General features: G+C 42.3%; 1 protein-coding gene across 2 annotated transcripts in view; it reads left to right on the top strand.

Moving 5' to 3' along the window:
- Dgkd (diacylglycerol kinase delta) overlaps positions 1-23,924 on the top strand; it is a 106,714-nt gene that overhangs the window by 16,684 nt on the left and 66,106 nt on the right. For both annotated transcript variants that reach the window (XM_041649810.1, XM_041649809.1), the window contains exons 2-3: positions 15,669-15,779; positions 17,213-17,293. In XM_041649810.1, coding sequence (XP_041505744.1) covers positions 15,669-15,779; positions 17,213-17,293 — 192 coding nt within the window. The remainder of the gene's footprint in view (positions 1-15,668; positions 15,780-17,212; positions 17,294-23,924) is intronic.

Genomic DNA, 23,924 nt, shown 5'->3' with positions numbered 1-23,924 from the left:
GTCTTGTTCTAATGGGGCATAGTTGGTCCTGTGGACCAGTAGCTTAACTGAGTTTATTCTTTTTGATGTAGTTGTCAATGCAGTTGAAAATGCAGGGTTCCACAGTTCGTTGAATCAGATAAGAATCAATGGTCCAGCTAATACTGACAATAAGATGGTCAGCCGTGGGGACCAGGTAAACAGAGACCTACACCAATTATCTGATCTATGTCTTTTTTTTTTTTCCACTTTCTCTGACCATGGCAGGGTTTTCCCTAATTATCCCTGATTGGTTGGCATAGAAACAGCAAGTTTCTCTTAAGGCCATGCAAAACCCTCGTTGTTTCATAAAAAGGTAGGACTACCTCTGTTAGGAAGTCAACTTAGCTCTCCAGCCTGGAAAGAGAACTCTCTAAATGAACTAAATGAACTATCTGGGAACTGAGTTCTCTAATGTTTTGGTTTTTAACAATTAAGACTGAAGGTACCACCGTTGCACTGGCATATTTCACCTTTATTATTGAGTCGAGGCCAATATGAGTTCTCCCCTCTTCTCCCTTATGTGTATATACCTGGGAGTTAACATACATGTATACATAGGGTAAGAGTGTAACTTTCTAATGAGTCAGGGGAGGCACATTTAGCCAAACTGTTAATACAAGCAAGCCAGGTAGTTTGAGGAAATGACACAGGGACCTTGTCCTTGGCAGAACGGCTCACCATTGGCAAGACACACATAAAACTGTAATCCCCAAAGGCCCATTTCTAGGTAGCCTTCCCCACAATCTGATTTACTGATCCTGTTCCCTCCTCTAGACCCATATTGTTGCACTCCTAGAAGGGACATAAGAGAGCAGAGGTTCACTTGAAAGATAGGGTTTCCCATCCCTGGTTTTTCTGAGTTCCCATATCCAGGTTTGGGGCTGATGGGAATTGTGCATCTTGGAATAGTAAACTCTGGCCAGTCTTATTTTTAAGGGATCTGAAGTCCAAGTGATGGTCCATTTATCTTCAATGGCTCTCTTTTTTTTCTTCCAAGGGATACCACCAACTAATTTGGCTTCAGTTGGGGTGCTGAGAATAACTGGAGATAGGGTCCTATCAGATAGGTTCCAAGGTCTGGCCAGGGATCCTCTATATCCAAACCAACTCTCCTGGCTGAAACTAATGGTGGTTCAGAGGTAGGAGATGACAGGATTCCCTCCACGGTTCAATCAGTGGCCTGGTGAGCTTCCTGCAAAGTCTGCAAGGACTTGAAAAGGGAATGATTTAGATATTTCTGCCTGGGGAATTTCTTGCAGTTTGAGAGGGATGGGAGATGGTCTCCCAGCATAATTCCCAAAGGAGTAAGCTCCTCCCCAGGCAAGGAGTACATCAGATCCTGAGCAAACGAGTGATGGTTAATAGTTTTTTTTTCTGCTTTCCAGGATCAATATACTCACTTGCCTTAAGAGTTCTATTCATCCTTTCTATCTGACCTGAGCTCTGTGGCCTGTATACACAATGTAATTTCTAATTAATATTTAATACCTTTGTCAGATATTTTTTTTTTTTTGAGACAGGGTTTCTTTGTATAGCCTTAGCTATCCTGGAACTAGCTCTGTAGACCAGACTGGCATTGAACTCACAGAGATCAGCCTGCCTCTGCCTTCTGAGTATTGGAATTAAAGGTGTGTACTACCACTGCCCAGCACCTTTGTCAAATTTTGAGAGACTTTGGCCATGAAAGCTGGGCCATTGTTTGACCCTGAGGCTAGGAGCAGTCCAAATTTAGGGATTATTTTTTGAAGATCATTTTTTAGTAATTATTGGTGTTCTGATGAAGTAGGCCTCCATCCTGAGAAAGTGTCTACAAAACAAATATTTATAGCCAAAAATATAGCCTGATTTCAATAGAGTCCAAAACTCAATTTTCCCAGTCCCATTTCCTTGAGCCTGGATCGCTTCTAAGGTCTTCCTTTCACCTTTGGGGTTTACTTGAGCACAGGTAGCACATCTAAAACACATCCATAAGTGGTGTTTTAATTGTGTTTTCCAAATTTGGACCATAATAATTGCATCCTGAGAGTTCGGTTTTCGTGACCCGTAGGTGGATGGCTTGGTGGAGATCCATAACCAGTTGACTTCCTAGATTTGAGAGAAGGATGGTCTGCCATCCAGCAACATCCACTGTTCTTGTTTATCCATCATAGGCAGTACTTGTTTTGTTCAATCAATCTCGGTTGGGGTACATTCCAGGTGATCTGGTAAGCTGGGCTTTGTTAAGGCTACCATGACTTAAAGAGGTCCCACTGGTTCTAAGGCCACTTCCTGGGTGGCCAGTTGCCTCTGGCTTCTGGAGAATCTGCTTTTTGGTGTCCTTTGCAGTGAACAACAGCCACTCTCGTGGGTAACCAGATAGCTAATGATAGGGCTAAGATTTCTTCTCTGTTTTTGATTTCTTTTCCTGCTTGGGTTAGTACATCCTCTTTCCTTACATAGAGTCCCATGAACATGAGCTGTGGCAAAAGCCTATTGTCTGTTAGTGTTATATGGTGATGGCTTGGTCTTTCCTCCAGTGGAGTGCTTGAAAAGCTTAAAGCTCAGCTCATTGAGCGGAGGTTCCCCTGCATAAAGATTTATACCTGATCTTGTCTTGGATGAAACTACTTCATCTGTAAATAATACCTTGTCTGGTGTCACTGAGGAATCATTAGTCAGATCAGCCCTGATGGTCTAGATCAGGTCATTCACTTCAAGATTCAGGGGTTCCATAGGGTCATCATCGAACAGGAGGGTTGATGTTGGAGGGGAGCTGCTTGTTTGTTCTCGAATGCTTAGCCTCTAAATAATCACACAGAAACTGTATTAATTAAATCACTGCTTGGCCCATTAGCTCTAGCTTCTTATTGGCTAACTCTTACATATTAACTTAACCTGTTTCTATTAATCTGTATATCACCATGTGGCTGTGGCTTACTGGGTAAAGTTCCCAGTGTCTGTCTCCGGCAGCTCCATGGCTTCTCTCCGACTTTGCCCTTCTCTCTCCCAGCATTCAGTTTAGTTTTCTCCACCTACCTCTATTCCCTGCACAGGCCCAAGAGAGTTTTCTTTATTAGTTAGCCAATCGTATTCACAACATACAGAGGGAAATCCCACATCAATGTCTTGTCAAACCAAATGCTGTGTTGATTGAGAAGCAGGGCTTGGTATTGAGTCATCTGGGTGTTAGACATCTCTCTGGTGCTCTCTGAGGAAGGGCCTCAAGAGAGTGTGAGGCTGTCAGGACCAGATAATGCCAGCTTCTTTTACCAGCAGCGGGTTGGTAGCTGTGGACCTTATATGCAGCCATCCAGCTGTAACTGGGTCAAATCTCTTGGAAAAATAGGTTTTTTCCAGGGTCCCAGAGTTTGCATGAGGACCCTTTAAGACAATGCCACTGGTCTCATCCACATACAAGTGGAATGGCGTAGTAATGTCTGGGAGGGCCAAGGCTGAGACAGACACCAGGATCTTTTTCAAGGCTTTGAAGGTCTTCTGCTCAATGTCAGTTCATTCCAAAGGTGTGTACCCCTGGTGCTCTCATAGAGGGGCTTTGATATTTCAGTAAATTCCATTATCTAAAGCCTTCAGTATCTAACTGCCCCCAGAAAATCTCATATATATATATATATATATATATATATATATATATTTTTTTTTTTTTTTTCAGTGTGGGAGCAGAGATTTGCAGCATGGCTGAAATACAGTCATGGGAAATTGTCTATTTGTCTTCCTCTAGGTGGTAGCCTAGGAATGTGATCTGAGGGACTCACAGTTGAGCTTTCTTGGCTCACACTGCATACCCCAGGGCTTGGAGGGTTTCTAAAAGAGCTTCTGTCACCTGTCTACATTTATCCTCAGTGTTAGAAGCTAGAGAAGGCTGCTGCTTTGTAATAATTGTTGTCTGAATTCCAACAGATCTACACACTCAGGGTTTCATCAAACAATATTAGTGAGTTTTTGAACCCTTTCTCCTGGTTTATTTCCCCTTTTTCCTCTTGTCCGTTTCCCTAAGGGCAGTGATCACCACATGGCAATTTCTTTCCCTATCTGTTTTTAGTTGAATCTTGGCTGTTGTAAGCTTTCTGAGGAGGTTCCAAAAGTTGAAAACTATTCATCTCTTCAAATCTCTCTTATTTTTTGTCATGATTTACCTATTTTTATTTTATGTGCATTGGTGTTTTGTCTGCATTTGTGTCTGGGTGAAGGTGTCAAATCACTTAGAGCTGGAGTACAAACAGTCATGAGCTGCCCTGTGGGTGTGGGAAATTAAACTGTGTCCTCTAGAAGATCATCCAGTGCTCTTAACTGCTGAGCTGGAGAAATCCTGCCCACAAAACTCTTATTTCTGAAACTTTTTTCTTTGACAAAGGTCATACTAGTTGCTCACTGTTTTTTGGTGGCATATGGGTCTATGGGAGTCAATACTTGATTAGTCTTACAGAGAAAACCCTAGCAGATAATTCATCAGGTCCTTGAGTAACCTGTCTTACCTTGCATACATTGGTAGGTTTTCTGTTTGCTGCTTTTAATCTTCCCAATATATGGCAAAAAAAAAAAAAAAAAGCATCCAACACCCTCTTACTTTAAAGCAGGCTGATAAGGGACTGTGGCTTCTCTGAGGGACTGTGATTTCTCTGAAGAAATAGAGGATTTTGAGTCTTCCAATTATACAAGTCACTGGTAGATAAAGAAACATCATAAACCATGAACAGGGAAGCAGTTTAACTTCCACTCCTCCTCCCCTGCTTACTTTGAGGAACTGCTTTTCCCTCTTCCCTAGTGAAACCAGCTACTTAGAGCAAGCAGAGAGAGAGAGAGAAAAGCACTTTGCTCAGGAAACTATTTCCTTTTCCCTGCATGCACTCCTCTTTGAAGGCATCCCCCTCTCACCCATGAGAGAGGCTGGACCCTTCCTCCACACAGGGAACAGAACCAGGATCCCAGAATCTTGAGCAGAGTCAAGAGACTAAACAAGCCAAAGACTAGTGCTCCAGAGCAGGAGAACAGGGAAGGTCAATTTCCTTTGGCAGAGGGAGGTTTGGGTTTTTCTGAGTGACTTAGCCAAGCCAAAAAGGTTCTGGTCCCCAGAAGGAGGTCACGGGTCTTAAGCTGGGGTTGTGGGAGTGTGCAGTGGTGTGTATGTGGGGTGTCTCACATCAGAGAAAGCCATTTGTTATTACAGGGAAACTGATGGCTTGCTCAGAACACCAGTGTAACCATAGCAACAGCAGCAGCTAGCTGCCAGCAGGAAGGGAGTGAGCAGGGTGCCATAGCAGCTCTACTCTTGGTTGCACTCTCCCTTCCATTTTAGATCTGACAGAAACACACAGAGAGACACAGTTATACAGAGAGATACATAGTAAAGATAACCTAGGGTGATCACCAAATATTCATATACCTGAGCAGACCAGGGGAGTCTGGTGATGTTTCACATGGATCCTGGACATAGGATCTAAGATCATTTCTGGCTTCCCCTCTTGTGTCCTAACCAGATGGTGCCTCCTCCAGACCAACTTACCTCTGGAGGTGACTTTGATTTACTGTATTTCCCCCCTCTTTGAGGGTATCAACTTGATGCCTCTGGAGCACTTGATGATGGTCAATTAGGATTTTTCTGGGGCCTCAGGATGTTTCAGGTTGTTCCCTATGAGTCTTCTCCAGCCAGCATGTTCTTCCCCTGTTCCTGGGGTCACTGTTGCCCTTAAGTCTTGGGAGTCTAGTTTCTGGAGATCTCACTGGGGCCTCCAAAATATTAAGGGGAGCTCAGTGGAAATGACCACCCAAGACACAGTTTATAGGCAATTCGAAGTCTTTATTCCAGCTAGCTGGGATTAAACTCAGGTATTCAGGACCCAAGTTTTTAGAGTAAGTGTAAGCATTGCAGCTCAGATGAAAAGGTATCCTGGTGGTCTTTAGCAGAGGAATACCACAAAGTCACTGTAAGTATCGACTTATGGCCCTGCTCCAGGGAAAGGATCCCCAATGCAAGCATAGTGACTCTGCTCTGGCAGGGGAGGGTTTCCCCAGTGAAGTTGTTACAGCTTTAATCCACTCTGCTCCAGAGAAGTGTTACAGCTCTGCTCAGATCCAGTGAAGTGTTATATAGAAAGTGTTGCAGCTTTGCTTAGTAACAACTCTGCTCCACTAGGGGAAGGCTTCCCCAGCAGAAGTGTTACAGTTCTGTTATGCTCCATTCTGCACCAGTGCCAGCAACAGTTATTACAGCTGGGTCCCACTCCAGTGAAAATGTCACACCTCACAACAAACCTTACTCTAGATTTATTGGGAAGGAAGAATCTAGGAGGGTGGCTGCTTCTAGGGTGAGAAGCAGCAGCAAACTGAACAGGATACAGAGCTTATATAGGGTTTCTTGAGAGGTATGGGTTTTCAGGGTGGCTTGGGAGTGGTGGCTTTTTGTGGTCTGATTCTAGGGCAAACTTAGGGTTTGGTGAGATTTTGTACTTAGGGATTGGTGGGATTTCAAGCCCTGGTCCTGGGGTCAAGTCAGGGTCAGGGTATTTTTCTTTGGCCCAGGTCTCAAATCTAGTCAGGAGCAGGGTGTTTTTTTTTGCCCTTTTTACTCCACAGTAAGTATTGAGTATCCCCCCCCCCCCCCCCCCCAATACAGGGTTTCTCTGTGTAGCTCTGGCTGTTCTGGAATTCACTCTGTAGACCAGGCTGGCCTTGAACTCAGAGATCCACCTGCCTCTGCCTCCCAAGTGTTGGGATTAAAGAGCCTGCCTCCACTATCCAACTGAGTAAGGGGTTTTTAAAGGCAAGAGCGAGCCACACCTTGGTATCTTGCTCAGCAGCTGCAGGGAAGATTTTGTACAAGTAAGCAGTGTAACAGAAGCTAAGTGGTTAACTGGAGGGGAAGGTTTGTACAAACAGCAGTTTAACAGAAGCTAAGATTAGTTAGCTGGGACATCTTGGCCTTGGGTTTCTAGAATAGAGCTGAGTAATTTCCCACAAGATTCTCCATCAAGGAGATCAGATTCTAGTTAAATCTAAGATGGCCTCCACAAGAATACAAAACAGAGGAACCTCTGCATCGTCATGCTGTGCCATACAAGGAACCAAGCTTACAAAAAAGCATGATTTATAGAAGCATAGGGTTTAAATTCCCTAGTAGTGTAAAGCTGTGCTCATTGTATGGAACAGCTGTGCTTTGTTCCCCTTTGTTTAAACTTGTAAATTCTGTGTTGGAAATTAAATTTATCTAAGCAGTTAGTTGAAGGTCTTGATATAAATAAATAGCATCTATTTTAGCTGGACAGTCAAACCATGTGATGTATGAATACTGTCGGTTTCTCCCAAATATGTTCCTAGTTATGACAGTGTCCATCAGTATCTGAATGAACTCAAGTAGGATATGGAGAAATAAAACAGGAAGGAAACCGAGTCAAGTATTATTGTTTAGGAAGTAAGTTTTTAAGTAATTGTTGTATTGCATTATCCCCTGTTCCTGTGCATGCGTACACTTCAAAAAAAGGCTGAAGGGATGTTATCCGAGAATGCGAGAAGTGACTGGACCCTGGGTGTGATAATTAAATGAGAAACAACCTCTCCATACAGAAAGGTGACTGAGAGTTGAGCTGTTTAGCTTGGTGTTTTGTTTCTAACTGAGGCCTGCAAAGAAATGAGATCAGGGCCTCCAGCTTCCACTGTTTAAACATGTCTGTGGCACTCTGTGGGACCCTGAAAAGCAGTTTCTTTTCTTTTTTCTTTATTTATATATTTATTGTATATTATTATGCAATATATATAGTTGAGACAAGTTTTTCTGTGTAACAGCCCTAGCTGTCCTGGAACTAGCTCTTGTAGACTGGGCTGGCCTCGAACTCACAGAGATCTGCTTGCCTCTGCCTCCTGAGTGTTGGGATTAAAGGCGTGTGTTACCACAGTCCAACAATAAAATATTTTTAAAATTTATTTATTTTTTAAAACAATCTTTTCTCATTTTACATATCAATCTCAGTTCCAACTCTCTTCTCTCTTCCCATTCCCCCATCTTCCCCTCACTCCATCCCCCATTCACTTCTCAGAGAAGGTAAGGCTTCCCATGGGGAGTCAACAAAGTCTAGCCCATCAGTTTGGGGCAAGATCAAGGCCCTCCCCACTATATCTAGGCTGAGCAAGGTATTCCTCCATAGAGAATGGGCTCCAAAAAGCCAGAGCAATACTGCTCTTGGGCATATATCCAAAGGATGCACACTCATACCACAAGGACATTTGCTCAGCTGTGTTATAACAGAATTATTCATGATAACCAGAACCTGGCAATAACCTAGATGCGCCTCAACTGAAGAATGGATAAAGAAAATCTGGTACATTTACACAGTGGAGTACTACTCAGTGGTAAAAAGCAGCGACATCTTGAAATTTGCAGGCAAATGGATGGGACTAGAAGAAACCATCCTGAGTGAGGTAACCCAGATCCAGAAAGACAAACATGGCATGTACTCATGCATAAGTGGATATTAAACATAAAGTAAAGGATAACCAGCCTATAGTCCATAACCCCAGAGAAGCTCAGTAGCAAGGAGAATGAACCCTAAGAGAGACATACATGGATCCTCCTGGGAAGGGGAAATAGACAAGTTCTCCTGAGAAAACTGGGAGCATGGGGGTGGGGAGAAGGGAGGGCAGAAGGAGAGAAGGAGAGAGGGGAGAAGAACAGGAAGGAATGGGAGGGATGGTCGAGTTGGGGGAAGGACAGAGAGGGAGAGCAAAGAAAGATATCTTGATTAGGGAGCCATTATGGGGCTAGTGAGAAACCTGGCACTAGGGACATTCCCAGGAATCCACAAGGATGACTTGAGCTAAGACCCTAAATAACAGTAGAGAGGGTGCCTGAACTGGCCTTGCCCTGCAATCAGGTTGATGACTACCTTAATTGTCATCATAGAACCTTCATCAGTAACTGATTGAGGCAGATGCAGAGATCCACAGTGAAGCACTGGGCCGAGCTTCCAAAATCCAGTCAGAGAGGGAGTAGTGATAATATGAGCAAAGGGGTCAAGACCATGATGGGATACCCACAGAAACAGCTGACCCGAGCTAGTGGGAACTCAGTGACTCCAGTTTGACAGGGGAACCTGCATGGGATCAAATTAGGCCCTCTGAATGTGGGTGACAGCTGTATGGCTGGGGCAATCTGTGGGGCCACTGGTAGTGGGACCAGGACTTATCCCTAGTACTTCAACTGCCTTTTTGGAAAAGCAGCTTAAGAGGTCTCTGTGCTGTGCTTTTAGAGTAATGATGAACAATCAGTAACCTAGTGTGCATTCTTCAGGCTTCTTGCTCTCTGACTTTCCAAGGCTCCCTATTCCTCTTGCATTTGAACATACTTTATGAAAAATTCCAAACAGATACAGAAATTGAAAGAACTGAGTTCACTACACCACTGCCTGTTTTGGTATATCTTTAATCTACACCTTTTCTGAGTGTTTCAAAGCTGGTTAATGTGGTACTTAATGCTTTATGAAGTATCCCTTTGTCTCAGTGTAGCTTTCTTAAAGGTCAGAAGACCCATCCCTTTTGTTATGGTGTTCCCAGCAGTACTTGGCATGTTGAGTGTTCAATAAATATTTGCTGAAACTCAGCAGCTTCATTCCACAGCTTCATAGGGGACAGAATTTATACTCTGTGGACTCCAAATGGGTCCTTTCCACTGTGGCTGACCCATGGTACCACATGTCTTAGGATGTCCCTCCAACTGCTGGTGGTCCAGGTTTGTCACTTGATGTGTGGTGCAGCTGGGCTATGTCTCTGTGTATATAGATTCTCCTCCAGGAACAGTAGTAGGAAGATAGATAGGCATTTGTTTGTTTGTTTGTTTTTTTCTCAACTTGTAAAAGCAAAAATAATGAAAGCAACTACTCAGAGCATACTCTCATCTCACCTCCACACCTTTGTAATGGAAGCATGAATGGATAGGACAGATTCAGGTTCGAGTGGCACAGCCAGCCATTCCTTCTCTCTAGATTTGATGTTTCCCTTGGACTTCAGTTTCTTCCTTAGCAGCTTCCCAAGCTGGCAAGGCTGACGTGAGGGCTTTCTGGCTTCTTGTGGGTACTTCACAGGTACTGTGTTGTTTGTCCTTTCTTCTGCTGAATGAAAATGTTTGTTGTGGCTGCCTTGAGAGGGCCTCTGTGTAGACTAAATAGATGGTCTGTGAACACATGTGGTCTTGGTCAGTTGAGCAATAAATCAAAGCCAGTTCTCTCCAGTATTGCTGCTAGAGGGACCGCCTGAGGATCTAGAGATTCTACACCTAGAGACCTGGCATTGTCCCAGTTTCTACACTGTCTTCCCCTCTCCAAGTGACCACTTAATCACCTGTATTATTTTATATTTTTATTTATTTTTTTCTTGAGAATTTAAAAGTTTGTCTCTGTTTGCCTCCCCTGATGTTTTATGTTTTCCTGCTGCAGAGGGAGCTGCTCACCTTTCTTTGTCTTTATTGTTCTGAGGACCTTGTTGCAGCTTGTTAAATAAAGAGCAGCCAAATTAGCCTAAATGTGGATCCCCCCACATCTTAAGGAGACCTGGTATCAAAAAACAAGGTGTGATGCCTGAAGCACAACATTCAGAGTTGGTCCCCTGGCTTTCATGTATATAACCACACAACATACCCCTGTGCAAACATGCACGTTCACAACGTCCTGATTTAGATCAAGTGGGTACAGTAACCTTCCTCTGCTCCAACACCATAAGCAAATTCATGTGCTTCAGAGTTATATGCACTTGGCCTTACTTGTTCTCATCACAGGGGATACTAAGGAGATACACACCTTGTTGCAGGGGGCTGCTGTGTGGGGAAATCCATGCCCAAATGAATGGCGGCATGACCGCAGCTGGCCAGAGCCACGAGAGACTCTAGTAGCCCATGTTGGGTGCCAGCTGTTGGAGGAGGTCACTTGTTGGTTCCCAACCGCCCTGCTAGCTTAGACCCGAAATAATCACACAGAAACTGTATTAATTAAATCACTGCTTGGCCCATTAGCTCTAGCTTCTTATTGGCTAACTCTTATATTAATTTAACCCATTTCTATTAATCTGTATATTGCCATGTGGCTGTGGCTTACTGGGTAAAGTTGCCAGCGTCTGTCTCTGGTGACTCCATGGCTTCTCTCTCTGACCCTGCCTCCTTTTTCTCAGCATTCACTTTAGTATTCCTCGCTTAGCTCTTTTCTTTTCTTTTCTTTTTTTTTTTTTTTTTGGTTTTTTCGAGACAGGGTTTCTCCGTGGTTTTGGAGCCTGTCCTGGAACTAGCTCTTGTAGTAGACCAGGCTGGTCTCGAACTCACAGAGATCCCCCGGCCTCTGCCTCCCAAGTGCTGGGATTAAAGGCGTGCGCCACCACCACCCGGCATTAGCTCTGTTCTTTTGCCCTGTCACAGGCAAGACAGTTTTTTTTTTTTTTTTGGTTTTTCGAGACAGGGTTTCTCTGTGGTTTTGGAGCCTGTCCTGGAACTAGCTCTTTTAGACCAGGCTGGTCTCGAACTCACAGAGATCCACCTGCCTCTGCCTCCCAAGTGCTGGGATTAAAGGCGTGCGCCACCACCGCCCGGCTGACAGTTTTTTTTTTTATTCATTAACCAATAAAAGCAACACATAGACAGAAGGACTTCCTACACCAACAACTAGGGACACACAGTGTTCTACAATGAGTGTCTCATGGCAAGAGAGTATAGACTAAAGCACATCTGGGTACCCACCATCCTGGAGATTTTCCAGCTCCACAGAGCAGGACCCACATCTGGCACTGTCAGTGTGACTGCACAGACTTTTTTTCCCCCCTGAAGACCTCTAAAATACTAATTTTGGGAAAGTGTCCATAGATTTATTTTCTTACCAAAGAGAACCAATTTTAATTGCCAGTGCCCTGGTTTCTCTCCAACAGCACCAGTATTAAAAGTGACCATATCTCAAACCCCCTATACCATACAAGTTTGTACTAAGAATAGGGGAGATGCCCCATTCTTGTCTTCACTAATGTGAGGAAGGACTGAATCAGCAAAGAACCAAAAAAGGTAATCTCTAAATTCCCACGATCTGTTCAACAGCCTGTCCTTCATCTGGAGTTCACAGCAAATACCCGCCAGCACAGCCAAGCACATTCTCTCCTGGCACTGCCAAGATTTCAGTGGCCCAGTGATGCTGCAAGGGCTGTCACCACAGTGCTCACTACCACTTCCTCAGTCCTGGCTAAAGATATAGAGTTGGTAAGAAAGATGGCTCGGTTGTCTCTGGCACAAGTAGCTTCAACATTCCCCCATTTCTGACAGAGATACAATGTCTAGTGCTGCAGCAGCCACACCGAGGCCCTGAAATAAATAAGCAACTAGTTGCATTTCTGTCAAATAAAGGTCACTGTCCACTCTAACTAGTACTGAATGCTGGTGTCCCCAAGGTCCAAGCCACAACACATGAAATAGACTTCATCTCAAGCCATTTTCTTCACTGACCTATGTCATGTCACTCGATCCAGTGTTTTGATTACAAATGTGATTGCAAAAAAATTACAGTTTTATTTTCATGGGCTCTGTGGATTGAACTTGGGTCCTTATATTGTGCTGCAAACGATTTGCTGACTGGACATTCTCTCCAGATACCTTCATCTCTTCATTTCTTCCCTTGACTGATTCATATTTAATTTTTTACTTTTAGTTATGTATATATTTGTGTGTATGTGTGTAGATATGTGCATGTGAGTTAGGTGGCTGTGGAGGCTAGAGACATTAGATCTCCCAAGTAGTTGTGAGCTGCCTGATGTGGGTACTGGGAACTGAACTCTGGTCCTCTACAAAAACAGCACTGCTCTTAAATTCTGAGCCATCTCTCTAGCTCTGTCTCGTATTTTTAAATTGGGCTTCCGAATCTACTCCCTGATGTGGGCCCATGTGACCTATGTACAATGGTCAAGCAGTGGTCTGAGCTATCCATTTTCCTACTCCTATTGGGCTCTGTCTGTACATTAAGGAGCAGCTGTGGGTATCTCAGGACCATGTACTTGACCTCCTCAGATGTCTGCTGTCTGCAGAGGGACACTGTTCAGATTACTGTGCCCTGTGTCTTTATACCCCATTTTATATCTCTTTGCTCTGTGGCCTGAGCTGCTATCTGAGCTATTGTCTGCTCTGTGTCTGTGTTTGAAGAAAGGAGGCAGGAAAGAGAATATATCCTCACATGTGCAAGAACCCTTTCTATGGCTGTCCCTGACTCTCACTGGCTCTGTGGTGGGGAGGGTCTGCCAGACCAGCAGCATTTCCTTCAGTGCCTTCTGCAGCCTTCCATTGCAAAACTCAGCACACAATTTCAGGGTGCAGTTATCTTAACCACATTTAAAAGTTAACTGTTTTAGACTGAGTGTTTAAAAATATCCTGTAGCATATCTGTAGTACTCAGGAGCATGAATCAGGAGACAAAATGTAGTTTCTGAGAAAGCTTCAAAGAAACACCGGTTTTTATCTTTCTCTGTCCTTTTCCGCTGCAACCCACGAGGGTCTCCATCTGAGCATGCTTGTCCTATAAATAGAACAGCAGGTCTCTTTGGGCAACCCAAGCTTGCAGACTGTGGTCTACTTTCTGAAAGATGTTTGTGTGTCTGTGCGTGTTTGTCTGTGTATATGGGTTGTGGCGGGGATTGTGCTTTAATTTTGCTTTTCCTCTTTTGTATGAGATACTAGCAGCACATTTGAAAAAAAAATCCTCTAATCTGTCCTTTAAAGATAATTTGAAACTTTTTTTGGGTTCAGCATATTGGTTTTGCTGCCTTATTTTTATTTTAAAATTTACACTTAGGAAAGAAATGGAAGCAATTTCTTCCCCTTCAAAGGTAAGGAGACTGAATGGGGTGAGGAGGTATTGCTACAAGTGAGCCCTTTAAGGTCCACAGAAAAGGTTCTCTGTTTGTGCTCTAGACATCCATGGGCTGGTGGTGTTATGTGCAAATGTATCTGACAATCGTGTCAGCCATGTGAACTAGGATCTGTAAAGGGTGCTCAGAATCAAAGTTGATTACAGCTCTTCCATGCTGCAGATCTTAGGCCCCTTTGATAGTTCTCTGTTATAGTACAGGGCCTGCATGTGAGTGACTAGCTGTATGTGTTTCTTTTTGGATTGTTCCATCATGTTGTGTTTCCCTGGGTACTCTTTAACTGCCTGGGAGATAGGGTGAGTGACACCTTCAGAAGTAAGAGGTGAAGGTAGTAGACACTACAACATGAGGAACTGACTGTGCTCATCAACAGTTTTTCCCCTGGTTTTGTCATGGGATAGCTGATATAGTACCAGGTAGGTACCAGAGCAGAGTCCATTCTGGTGAGCCTGTGGGTAAATATGGGCACATGCATCCCCCAAGCCCAGAATGTGCCTCAGGAAGATGACTTGTGTCAGGAGGAGAAGAGGAAATCCCAGTCACCATGTAATGGCCTGTGTGACTCTGAGTGATGGGCCCTGAACTTGACTTTGTGTGTTTAAGGGGTGAGGAAACTGGGGTTTGGTTTTATTGTCCCTCTACCTCCCCTATGATAAACAGAGTTCGAGGCCTAGTTACACAAATGTGCTGTCTTTGTATTTTGGCACATTTAAATGACCTGAGGTTTCTGTGTCTTGTTCACTTTGATTTTATGTTACGAAGTTTTAAATATTCTCAAATATCTAAGTGCTTCATACATACACTATTTAAAAAAATTGCTTAATGGGCAAACCTGCATGGGGTTGCTCAGCTGTTTGCTGTAGTGTAAAGAAAATGCTGAATGCAGAGTTGGGTTCTTGTTCTCCTGGATACTATTTGGTTTTATTATCTTTTCTTTGCAGTGCTGGGGATCCAACTCAGGGCCTTGAGCATGCTAGACAAACATTCTATACTGAGCTATACCCAGCCTGTTTATTAATGTTGACTGTATTAGTGACTTAGTGGTTCAAGGCATCTGGCCATTCCTTGAGCATTTGAGTTCCAAGTGGTATGTAGGGCTCAGTGTCCACTAGGAGCCAAGTACATGGGACAAATGAAGGAGGACAGTTCTAACTTGCTGTTAACTGAGCAGGGGAAGTTCTCTGGGGAGAAAGAAATATTTTCTGTAATATAATGGGCTTATCAGTATCATGGGGAGGTGGGGGAGATGAGTGTTAGATGCTTATACTGACCTCAGAGCGATGTAGAGGACTGAGCAGAACACGGCCCTGGAGCCACACTGAAACCCAGAGCAATGGACGTGGACAGTTTTGGCAACAGGATTCTGAGAAATGGCAGGAGGCCAGAGAACACAAAGGCAGGGCCAAGAATAGCTGAAAAATACCAAATACTGAAGCTGGAGAATTTGCTGGTTCTGTGTCCCAGTTGTCCCCAGCTGCTACTTCCTGGAGTCCTTTGAACCTCAGTTTCCCTTTTGCTAATCTGCTGGGCATAGCTAGGACACATTTCGGGTCTCTAACACAGGTATTCTGTGGTCCCTTAGAGAACTGGTATGCTCTATCCCCGCCTTGCAGCACAGAGCTTAGCCTGCATAGAGGTCAAGGTCTGGGAGAGAATGAAAACTGTTCTGGTAGGCTGCCTAGCCCTTTAGAGGCACACTTTGCTCCTCAGTCATGACAGAGTGTTTCAGGGCGACGGGCACCTCAGAAATGCAAGCTCACAGTGTGCTTCTATGCTTTCAGACCATCCTTAAAGAGGGCATGTTGACCAAACAGAACAACTCGTTCCAACGATCCAAAAGGAGGTACTTTAAGCTTCGAGGACGAACACTGTACTATGCTAAAACTGCAAAGGTAAGGCCCTGTGAGAGGATCAAACTCAGGAGCCATCATTTAGGGACTGAGCACTTGTGCATAGGATGAATTCTTGCAAATCAGTTATTTCTAGCTGTTTTTTTTTTGTTTTATTTGTTTATTGTTTGTTCTTTTGCTTGTTTTGATCATGCTGGAATTGAACCCAGGGCCTTGGATGTGCTAGGCAGATTTTACCACTGAACTACAGTCCTATTTTTATCTGGCTTATAATACTAGGTGTCAGGTTTTATTTGTCACTACGGATGCTTTATTTCTTGTAAAAATTATTTTTGTTCATGTCCCTTAACAGTGGAAAAATGGTCACAAAACTAACTTTATTACAGTTAGTTTCCTTTCAGAAAGAAGGGTACCACAGGCTCATGGATCTTTTATTACGGGCTAAGAGTTCCTCAGGTCATTGGGCATCTTAGTGTGTGAGCAGAAATATTCAGGTCTTTATCTCAAAGCTTCCCAGCAGCTGGCCCCGGGTGGTTAGTTCCTGGCTATGTTAAGACTCAAAGCTGGATTCCCCAGGCAGGCAGATGTTGTTAGAGGAGCAGCTGGGATGCTGCTGCTCTGGTCCAGTGAATGTACTGTCAGATTTCAAATCCCAGTGTGCAGGCTGGTAGTCCTAACACCTGTGCTTTTGTCTCAGCATTGGTGGCAGTTCTGATACTTGGGCATTAAGAAAAATCTGGAGTCATTTTGCAAAGCATCCCTGGAGAGTTAGTTTGCTGAAATTAGAAATGGAACAAGGCAACATGTTTAGAAAGGCTTCTGACCACAGCCATGGTTATTTCAGTCCTATTGGTGGGGGTGGGGAAGATTTTCGTAGTTGCTAATCTTTTCTCTAGGGGTTCCAGGAGGAGGGGGCTGTGGCTTGGACCTTAGTGGAGAGAGGATGGGAACTCAGGGCATCCCTAAATCTGACTGGGCCTCTCTAATATTAAATTCCTGTGCTCTATTCCCTGATTTCCTTATGGCTGGGTTCCTCCTATTAGGGCCTGTCTCTTCTCCCTGTAGTTTTTGTTTTAGTTGGAACTTTTCTCCTATATGTGCTCGCTGGAGAAATCCAAGCCAGAGAGATCCTCTGACTCTGAACCTTGACTTACTGTCTCAAATTTAAAAAAGGAAGCTCTGGTTTTGTTTGCTCCAAAAACAAGTATAGAAAGAAATGTCAGCATTGCTGTTGTAATGTACCCATTGATGAACTCTGTGGATTGAAAGTCACAAAATACTTGTGATACATGCTCTTTGGAAGAGGCAGGTAGGCAGGTGGTTGCATGAGTTTCACATGGTGGAATGATCAAATGCTGAGTTTTCAAGGAACCTGGGCTTGTAGGGATGGGTAGGAAGAGTGGTGGATAGCACCACCAGTGCTTGGAATATGTCTGCCCTGGCTTACCTGAGACCCTCTGTTTGTATCTCTCCAGTCGATCATATTTGATGAGGTAGACCTGACTGATGCCAGCGTGGCAGAATCCAGCACCAAAAATGTCAACAACAGTTTCACGGTAAGATTCTAAGACACACCCTTTTCCAAGATTGCTTTTCTTTCTCACTGGAACGTGGCATGAAGTAGTTCAGACTTTCTCATACCCGTCCTGATTGAAGGGATTTCTGGTAAATGTTGAATTTCATGCTAAAGGCAGTACTGTGGCTGTGACTGGAGAATAACAGAATTTGGTAATGTAGGAGCTGGAGAGATGGCTCAGTGGTTAAGAGCGTTGCCTGCTCTTCCAAAGGTCCTGAGTTCAATTCCCAGCAACCACATGGTGGCTCACAACCATCTGTAAAGAGGTCTGGCGCCCTCTTCTGGCCTTTAGTCATACACACAGACAGACTATTGTATACATAATAAATATAAAAAAAAAAAAAAGAATTTGGTAATGTAAGCCAAAGCAAGGTCTAAATGAAATGTTTTTAAAGTGTTGCTGCTTATATATTAACATTTTTTTTTACAGACTATTTATTTGTGTATTTATTTATTTGTTTTTTTGGAACCAGCTGTGTAGACCAAACTGGCCTTCAACTTAGAGATCTGCCTGTCTCTTCCAAAGTGCTGGGATTAAATTAAAGGTGTATAAAGGGGTATACCACCACATCTGGTTTATTTTTCTGATAATTTGAGAAAGCCAGAAACATTTATGCTAAGACAATTGAAATTGACCATAATTCACCCAGCTTACAACATAGGATATTAATTTTTTTTTCGTCTCCTGAGACAGGGTTTGTTTGTAGCTTTGGAGCCTGTCCTGGAATTCGGTCTGCAGACCAGGCTGGTCTCAAACTCACAGAGAGAGTCACCTGTCTCTGACTCGCCAGTGCTGGGATTAAAGGCATGCGCCACCACCGCCCAGTAGAATATTAATATTTTAATATAGTTTTTTTGTATTTGAACTTGTTCTCTTCCAAATTTGTAACAATTATGTAATACCTCCCCCCCCCCCCAAAGTTCTAAGACCTCAAAGGCAGCCAGCTACTCACTCTGGTGTCATCTTGGTTCAGGCTTTTTTTTTTTGGCATCTTGAAATCAGACTTTTTTTTTTCTTTTGAAAACTTTTGGTGACTCCTCTCATAGTTGATCTAGATATGCACATTATTTATATAGCACTTTCTTTTAAGACTTTATAAAGTCACAGTCTGACTTTAGCAGGATCAAGGATTACTTCTACTGGTGGCATTGGAATTTTTTTTTTTTAACAGAATTTCTCTGTGTAGCTCAACTGCCCTGGAACTCACTCTGTAGACCAGAGATCCGCCTGCCTCTGCCTCCTCAGTGCTGGGATTAAAAGCATGAGCCATCACTGCCCAGTGGCACCTTTAAAAGTTTATATTTTTATGACTAAGCTAGCTCATATACACAGTATTTGTCTTCTAATTTCTAAGATTATTCTTTTAGGTGTTGGTTTGGGATTAATTTAGGCCTGTGGATGAATTGTTGATGCTGATGTTGGACCCATTGTATTTTGTGTTGGTGTAATTGCTGTAGGCTTTACCTTGTGTTTATTTAACTAGCTTTCCTCATGACTCTCTTCATTTCCATTGTCCTTAGAGTATTTGTACTTTTCCATTAATTTTGTTGTTTACTCACTGATTGGGGAAAGGCATTTAAACCATGTAGGTGAACTGTTCTTGGATTTGTGTTTTGTTTGCTTTGTTTTCTTGAGATTTTCTACAGCCCACACTAACCTGGACTTTATAAAAAGCCAAGACCACCTAGGACTCAGGCAGCAGAGGCAAGTGGATTTCAGTGAGTTCGAGGCCAGCCTGGTATACAGAGCTAGTTCCAGGACAGCCAGGACTACACAGAGAAACCCGTTTCACCACAGAGAAACCCTGTCTCGAAAAACCCAAAAAATAAATAAATAAATAAACAAACAAACAAACAAATAAATAGAAAAAAGAAGCCAAGACTAGTTGTGAGTCTCTTGCCTCTCTTCCCAAAGGCTGATATTAGAGGCATACACCATATGTGATTTATTTACTTGTTTGTTTGTTTTTTTAGAGACAAGATTTCTCTGTGTATCCTTGGCTGTTCTAGAATTCCTTCTTGTAGACCAGGCTGTTCTGGAATTCACAGAAATCAGCCTGCCTCTGCCTTCTAAGTACTAGTGTTAAAGATGTGCGCCTGCACCGCTGGCCTCATTTATTTACTTTTTAATTTTATTTTCTGATGTACTAGGAATTGAGCCATGGACTTTGTGCGTGATAGTTTACTCACTGAACTATATCCCAGCCTCCCATTCCTCCCCCGCAACCTTTTTTTTTTTTTTTTTTGAGACAGGATTTTTCTGTGTAACAGTCCTGGCTGTCCTGGAATTCGCTCTGTAGACCAGGCTGGCCTTGAACTCAGAGATCTACCTGTCTCTGCCTCCCAAATGCTGGGAATAAAGGTGTGAACCACCACCCACCTCAAACTTTTTTTATAGTTTTTTTTAAAGTTATTATTTATTTATTTATTTATTTATTTATTTGTGTGTGTGTGTGAGAGAGAGAGTGTGTCTGCATGTGTTTGTGTACCATGTCTATGCCTGGTGAGTAATAAATCCCTTGAAACTGGAATTACAGGTAGTTGTGAGTTGCCATGCATGTTCTAGAAATAAAATCTGGGTCCTCTGAAAAAAGCAGCAAGTTCTCTTAAGTCCTGAACCATGTTTTCAGTCCTTTTTTAGAGTTTTTAATAGGGCCTTTTTGTCCCAGTTTGGCCTGGGACTTACTATGCAGCCTACGCTGGCCTTAGGTTAATGCTCCAGCTTTAGCCTCTTGAGTGCTGGGACTGCAGGCAATGTTTTCTTTTTCTTTTTTAAAAATGTTACTTTTTAAAGATTTATATGTATATGTGTGTGCCTATGTGAGCTTATGCATTGTGTGTGCATGTAGTACTCACAGAGGCTAGAAGAGAGTATCCATATTCCCTGGAACTGGAGTGAAAGTACCTGACATGGCAGCTCAGGTTCTCTGAAAGAATAGCACATGTTCCTAACTTCTGAGCTACCTCTCTAGCTTTTTTAAATTATTTTATTTTTTAATTATGTGCATATATGTGCAGGCGCTGAAAGAGACCAGAGGCATTAAATTCTCCCTAGAATTGGAGATCCAGGTGGTTGTGAGCTGCCTGATGTGGGTGCTGAGGATTGATTCAATGGTGTCTTCATGCATTGGTCATTTCATGAATTTCCATGTATAACATACCAGCTCTGGCCAACTTCTTGATCTCTCTTATGAGTCAGTATTTGTCACTGTTTTAATTTTCCCCGTGTCTTATCATTCCATTGTATTTATATGCATCTGTTACTTAAGTTTACTCATTGTAAATATGAGAAATTTGAATGGCAATGTTGTTAATTAATCTATTATAACTTAGGAGTATTGTTGCTCAAGTCCTCTTGTGACTTTGTGTCTATTTGCTTGGTCATAGACTTTGTTTCGTTCTTTGGAACCTTTGCTTGGTCATTGATTCAACAGGTGATTTTTCAGAGCTTCCCTGGGCCACATACTTGAGGGCCAAAGTTCAGCAAGCAGGGAGAGGAGTTCTTTTTATTAAACTTATATCCTTGTGGAGAATTGGGAGAATAAAACCAGAGTAAGTCCCCAGAGGAACCTAATAATCTGCCTTTGACTGTTTTCTTCACCAGATAAAGGACCTGGATAGCAGGCTGTTTCTCTCCTCTTTTTTCTTCTTCTCCTTCTCGCTGCCTTACTTTCCCTGCTCTTTCTTTAACAAAAGATTATTCATTTATTTATATATATGAGTGTTTATATGTGTACCATGTGGGTACCTGGTTCCCATGGTGGCCAGAAGAGGGCTTTGGCTCCCCTGGAACTAGAATCACAGATAGTTGTGGGTGCTGGTAACAGAACTTGGGCCCTCTGCAAGAGCAGCAAATGTTCTTAACCACTGAGCCATCTTTCCAGCCTCTCTTCTTCCCTTACTGAAGCAACAAAGAGATTTTGTTAGTTTGAAACAATAAAACATAGTGTTTAAAGTCTAGACTCTGAAAGCTGAAAGAAGTCCTGTTTCAACCTTACTAGCTGATGATATTGAGTGAATCATGTGACTTTGAGCATCAGGTTCTTCATCTAAGGAATGAAGTCTTTGGGGTTGCCTGGAGCTCCAAATTAATGAGTACAATGAAGGCTTGGTAAAGTGGTTGGTGTTAGTATCAGGATGATAGGTACCCATTGAGTAGAAGTGGGGAAGCAAGAACAGTAAATTAATTTATTATATCATTTGGCTCCTAACTGGAGCTTCTTCTAGTTTGGTATCATTATGTAACGGCGTAAGCGAATGCAGACAGATTGTAAAAATATATATATATCTATAGCTTTAATGTAGAAATAGACTTACAGAACCACCGTTCCCGCGGAGACCAGGGAAGCAGAAGCAACGGCTGGGAGCATGCTCGCCAAATTTATAGGCAAACATTAGCCCGAGGCGAACACGCCCCCCAAGGGGCGGGACTTATCCCTGCATCTCCCCTTTTTGTCTAAATAAGACAGAACCAAACCAAAAACAACTATATACAATAACAACAAATAATAAATATAACAAACAATATTGAGAACAAAAACTTTGCTAAACATTCTATCTCAAGGAGTCCAAATAATGTAGAGAGTAACTACAATTATATAATCTTCAACTCCGTCAAAGATCTGAGAAGGGAATAAACACTACTCAACAAACGAGATATATCCAAAATGTGCAACAATTGACAGAGACAACTGACTACCTGAGCAATCACCCAAAGTCTCGTTTGCAATTTTGAGTCAACCAATATTGGCTAAGGCCTAACATAACTGACATACCATTATTAAAGGCAAGGAACTTTTCAAAACTATCTTACCCTGTCTTGGCAGGATATGACAGTCCTGTTTTATCCATTGATGTACGCTCTGTATCTCTGTCAGTGGTTGAGGTATGGGCATTTCTTTGCCCAAAGGCCAGTTCTGCCAAAAAGAAAGGCTCCAGGTGGAGTGTCTTTGGTGCTCAACATTCTCTCAGGAATAGAGCGGTGTTGCCAGGAGCAATTGTGTCTCACTATCACGAAACTCTTGAGTTAGATTAAAGGCCATTTTCTACAGCTCTTTGAAGAGGTCGAAGATTACCTATCTATACTGAGTATAATCTCTATATATCTAGAGAACCTGATTAGTCTAATTATAAATGACAAACTTAGATGACTATCTATATAATTCTCAATATCTATCTAACTTAAAGACTAAGACAATAAACAACTGTGTAACAAATGAGGATAATGACCTCCAAATATAAACACTGTACAAATATACATTGCAATATGGTAAATATATATCAATACATAAACATTATATAAGTGTCTTAATCAGAGGTAGAAATGTACACTGCAATATGGTAAATATATACAATATATATTTATCAATACAATATATGTCAATACATAAAAAATGTTTTAAACAGAGATAGAAACATGCATGCATACAATAGTCAATATAATTTAACTTTGTATCAGTATACAAGAATGGATACCAATATATTTGTCTAAAAGCAGTAACTCACAATTATAAATCTATTATCCCATCATCCCTCTTTTTCTTTTTTTTTTTTCAGAATGATCCCTGAGCTTATAAAATTCCTCCTCCAACCTCCCAACCCCTAAATGATGTCCCTAAACCCAGGGGTAAACTTTACTGGGAAAGGGGACGTCGTCCTCTAGAATTACTTCCAGCTGTTATGGGGGCGACGTTCTTTCTGGGGGATCCTGTGAAAGTAAAATGATGGTTAAATTTCAAGATCAATGTCTTTTAAAATTGCAAATAGTCTCTGAGTATTTTGTGGAGGTCTGGCCAGAATGTTGTACAAGATGTGCACCATTTCAGCTAACCAAGTTGGGATCGTCTTATGCAGCTGGTATCCAAAACAGGTCTTGTAGTAGTGCTATCAGTATCATGGAGTCATATCAACCAGGTAGAGCTGTTGTTGTGGGGCCCCATCTTCTTCCTGGAAACTTCAAATGTCACTTCAGGAAAAACTCAATGTTCATTGTGAAAAACTTAAACATTAATCATATAGACATATATAGACATACATATATATATTCAATGAAAGGCATGATAGATATATTCAATGAAAAGTATGATAGATATGAAGAAAAGCAAAGATGTTTTCTAAACTCATATTTCTTTCTGTCCCATATCATGGCTCTTGATATGAGACAGAAACTCCAGAAACTCTGGGTTTTTCTCTTACTAACAGGCTTGGAATTGGAGAGGGACTGAGCCAGAGTTCAACTTCAAAACCAGCTCTACATATTTATAAAGAAATGTTTAATAAGACATATATATATATATATATATATATATAAATTAATACTTACAAAATGTGTCCATCCATCAGTAATTAAATATTCAGGGTCCCTTCATTTCTTTGAAGATGAGTATTTTCCTGTGGAGATAAGAAAAGAACCCTGCCTTCAACCTATCTATATTTCTTACCATCAGTGTGCTGGCCATCCTTATGAAAGAATTGTTATTTATCTTTTCCAAGTGGCTTCTCTTCTTCAAACCGAACCTTTATTAATTTTGACGGTATCCACAATTTTTCCTCACCTGTGGAGATAAGAGCAAAACCCCTTCCCCAACGTAGCACATCTCCTGGCTTCCATT

Source organism: Microtus oregoni, unplaced genomic scaffold (assembly GCF_018167655.1).
Source record: "Microtus oregoni isolate MIOR12 unplaced genomic scaffold, Mior012 000004F_ref0000308, whole genome shotgun sequence".
Taxonomy (NCBI): domain Eukaryota; kingdom Metazoa; phylum Chordata; class Mammalia; order Rodentia; family Cricetidae; genus Microtus; species Microtus oregoni.
This window is presented reverse-complemented; position numbering and strand designations above follow the sequence as displayed.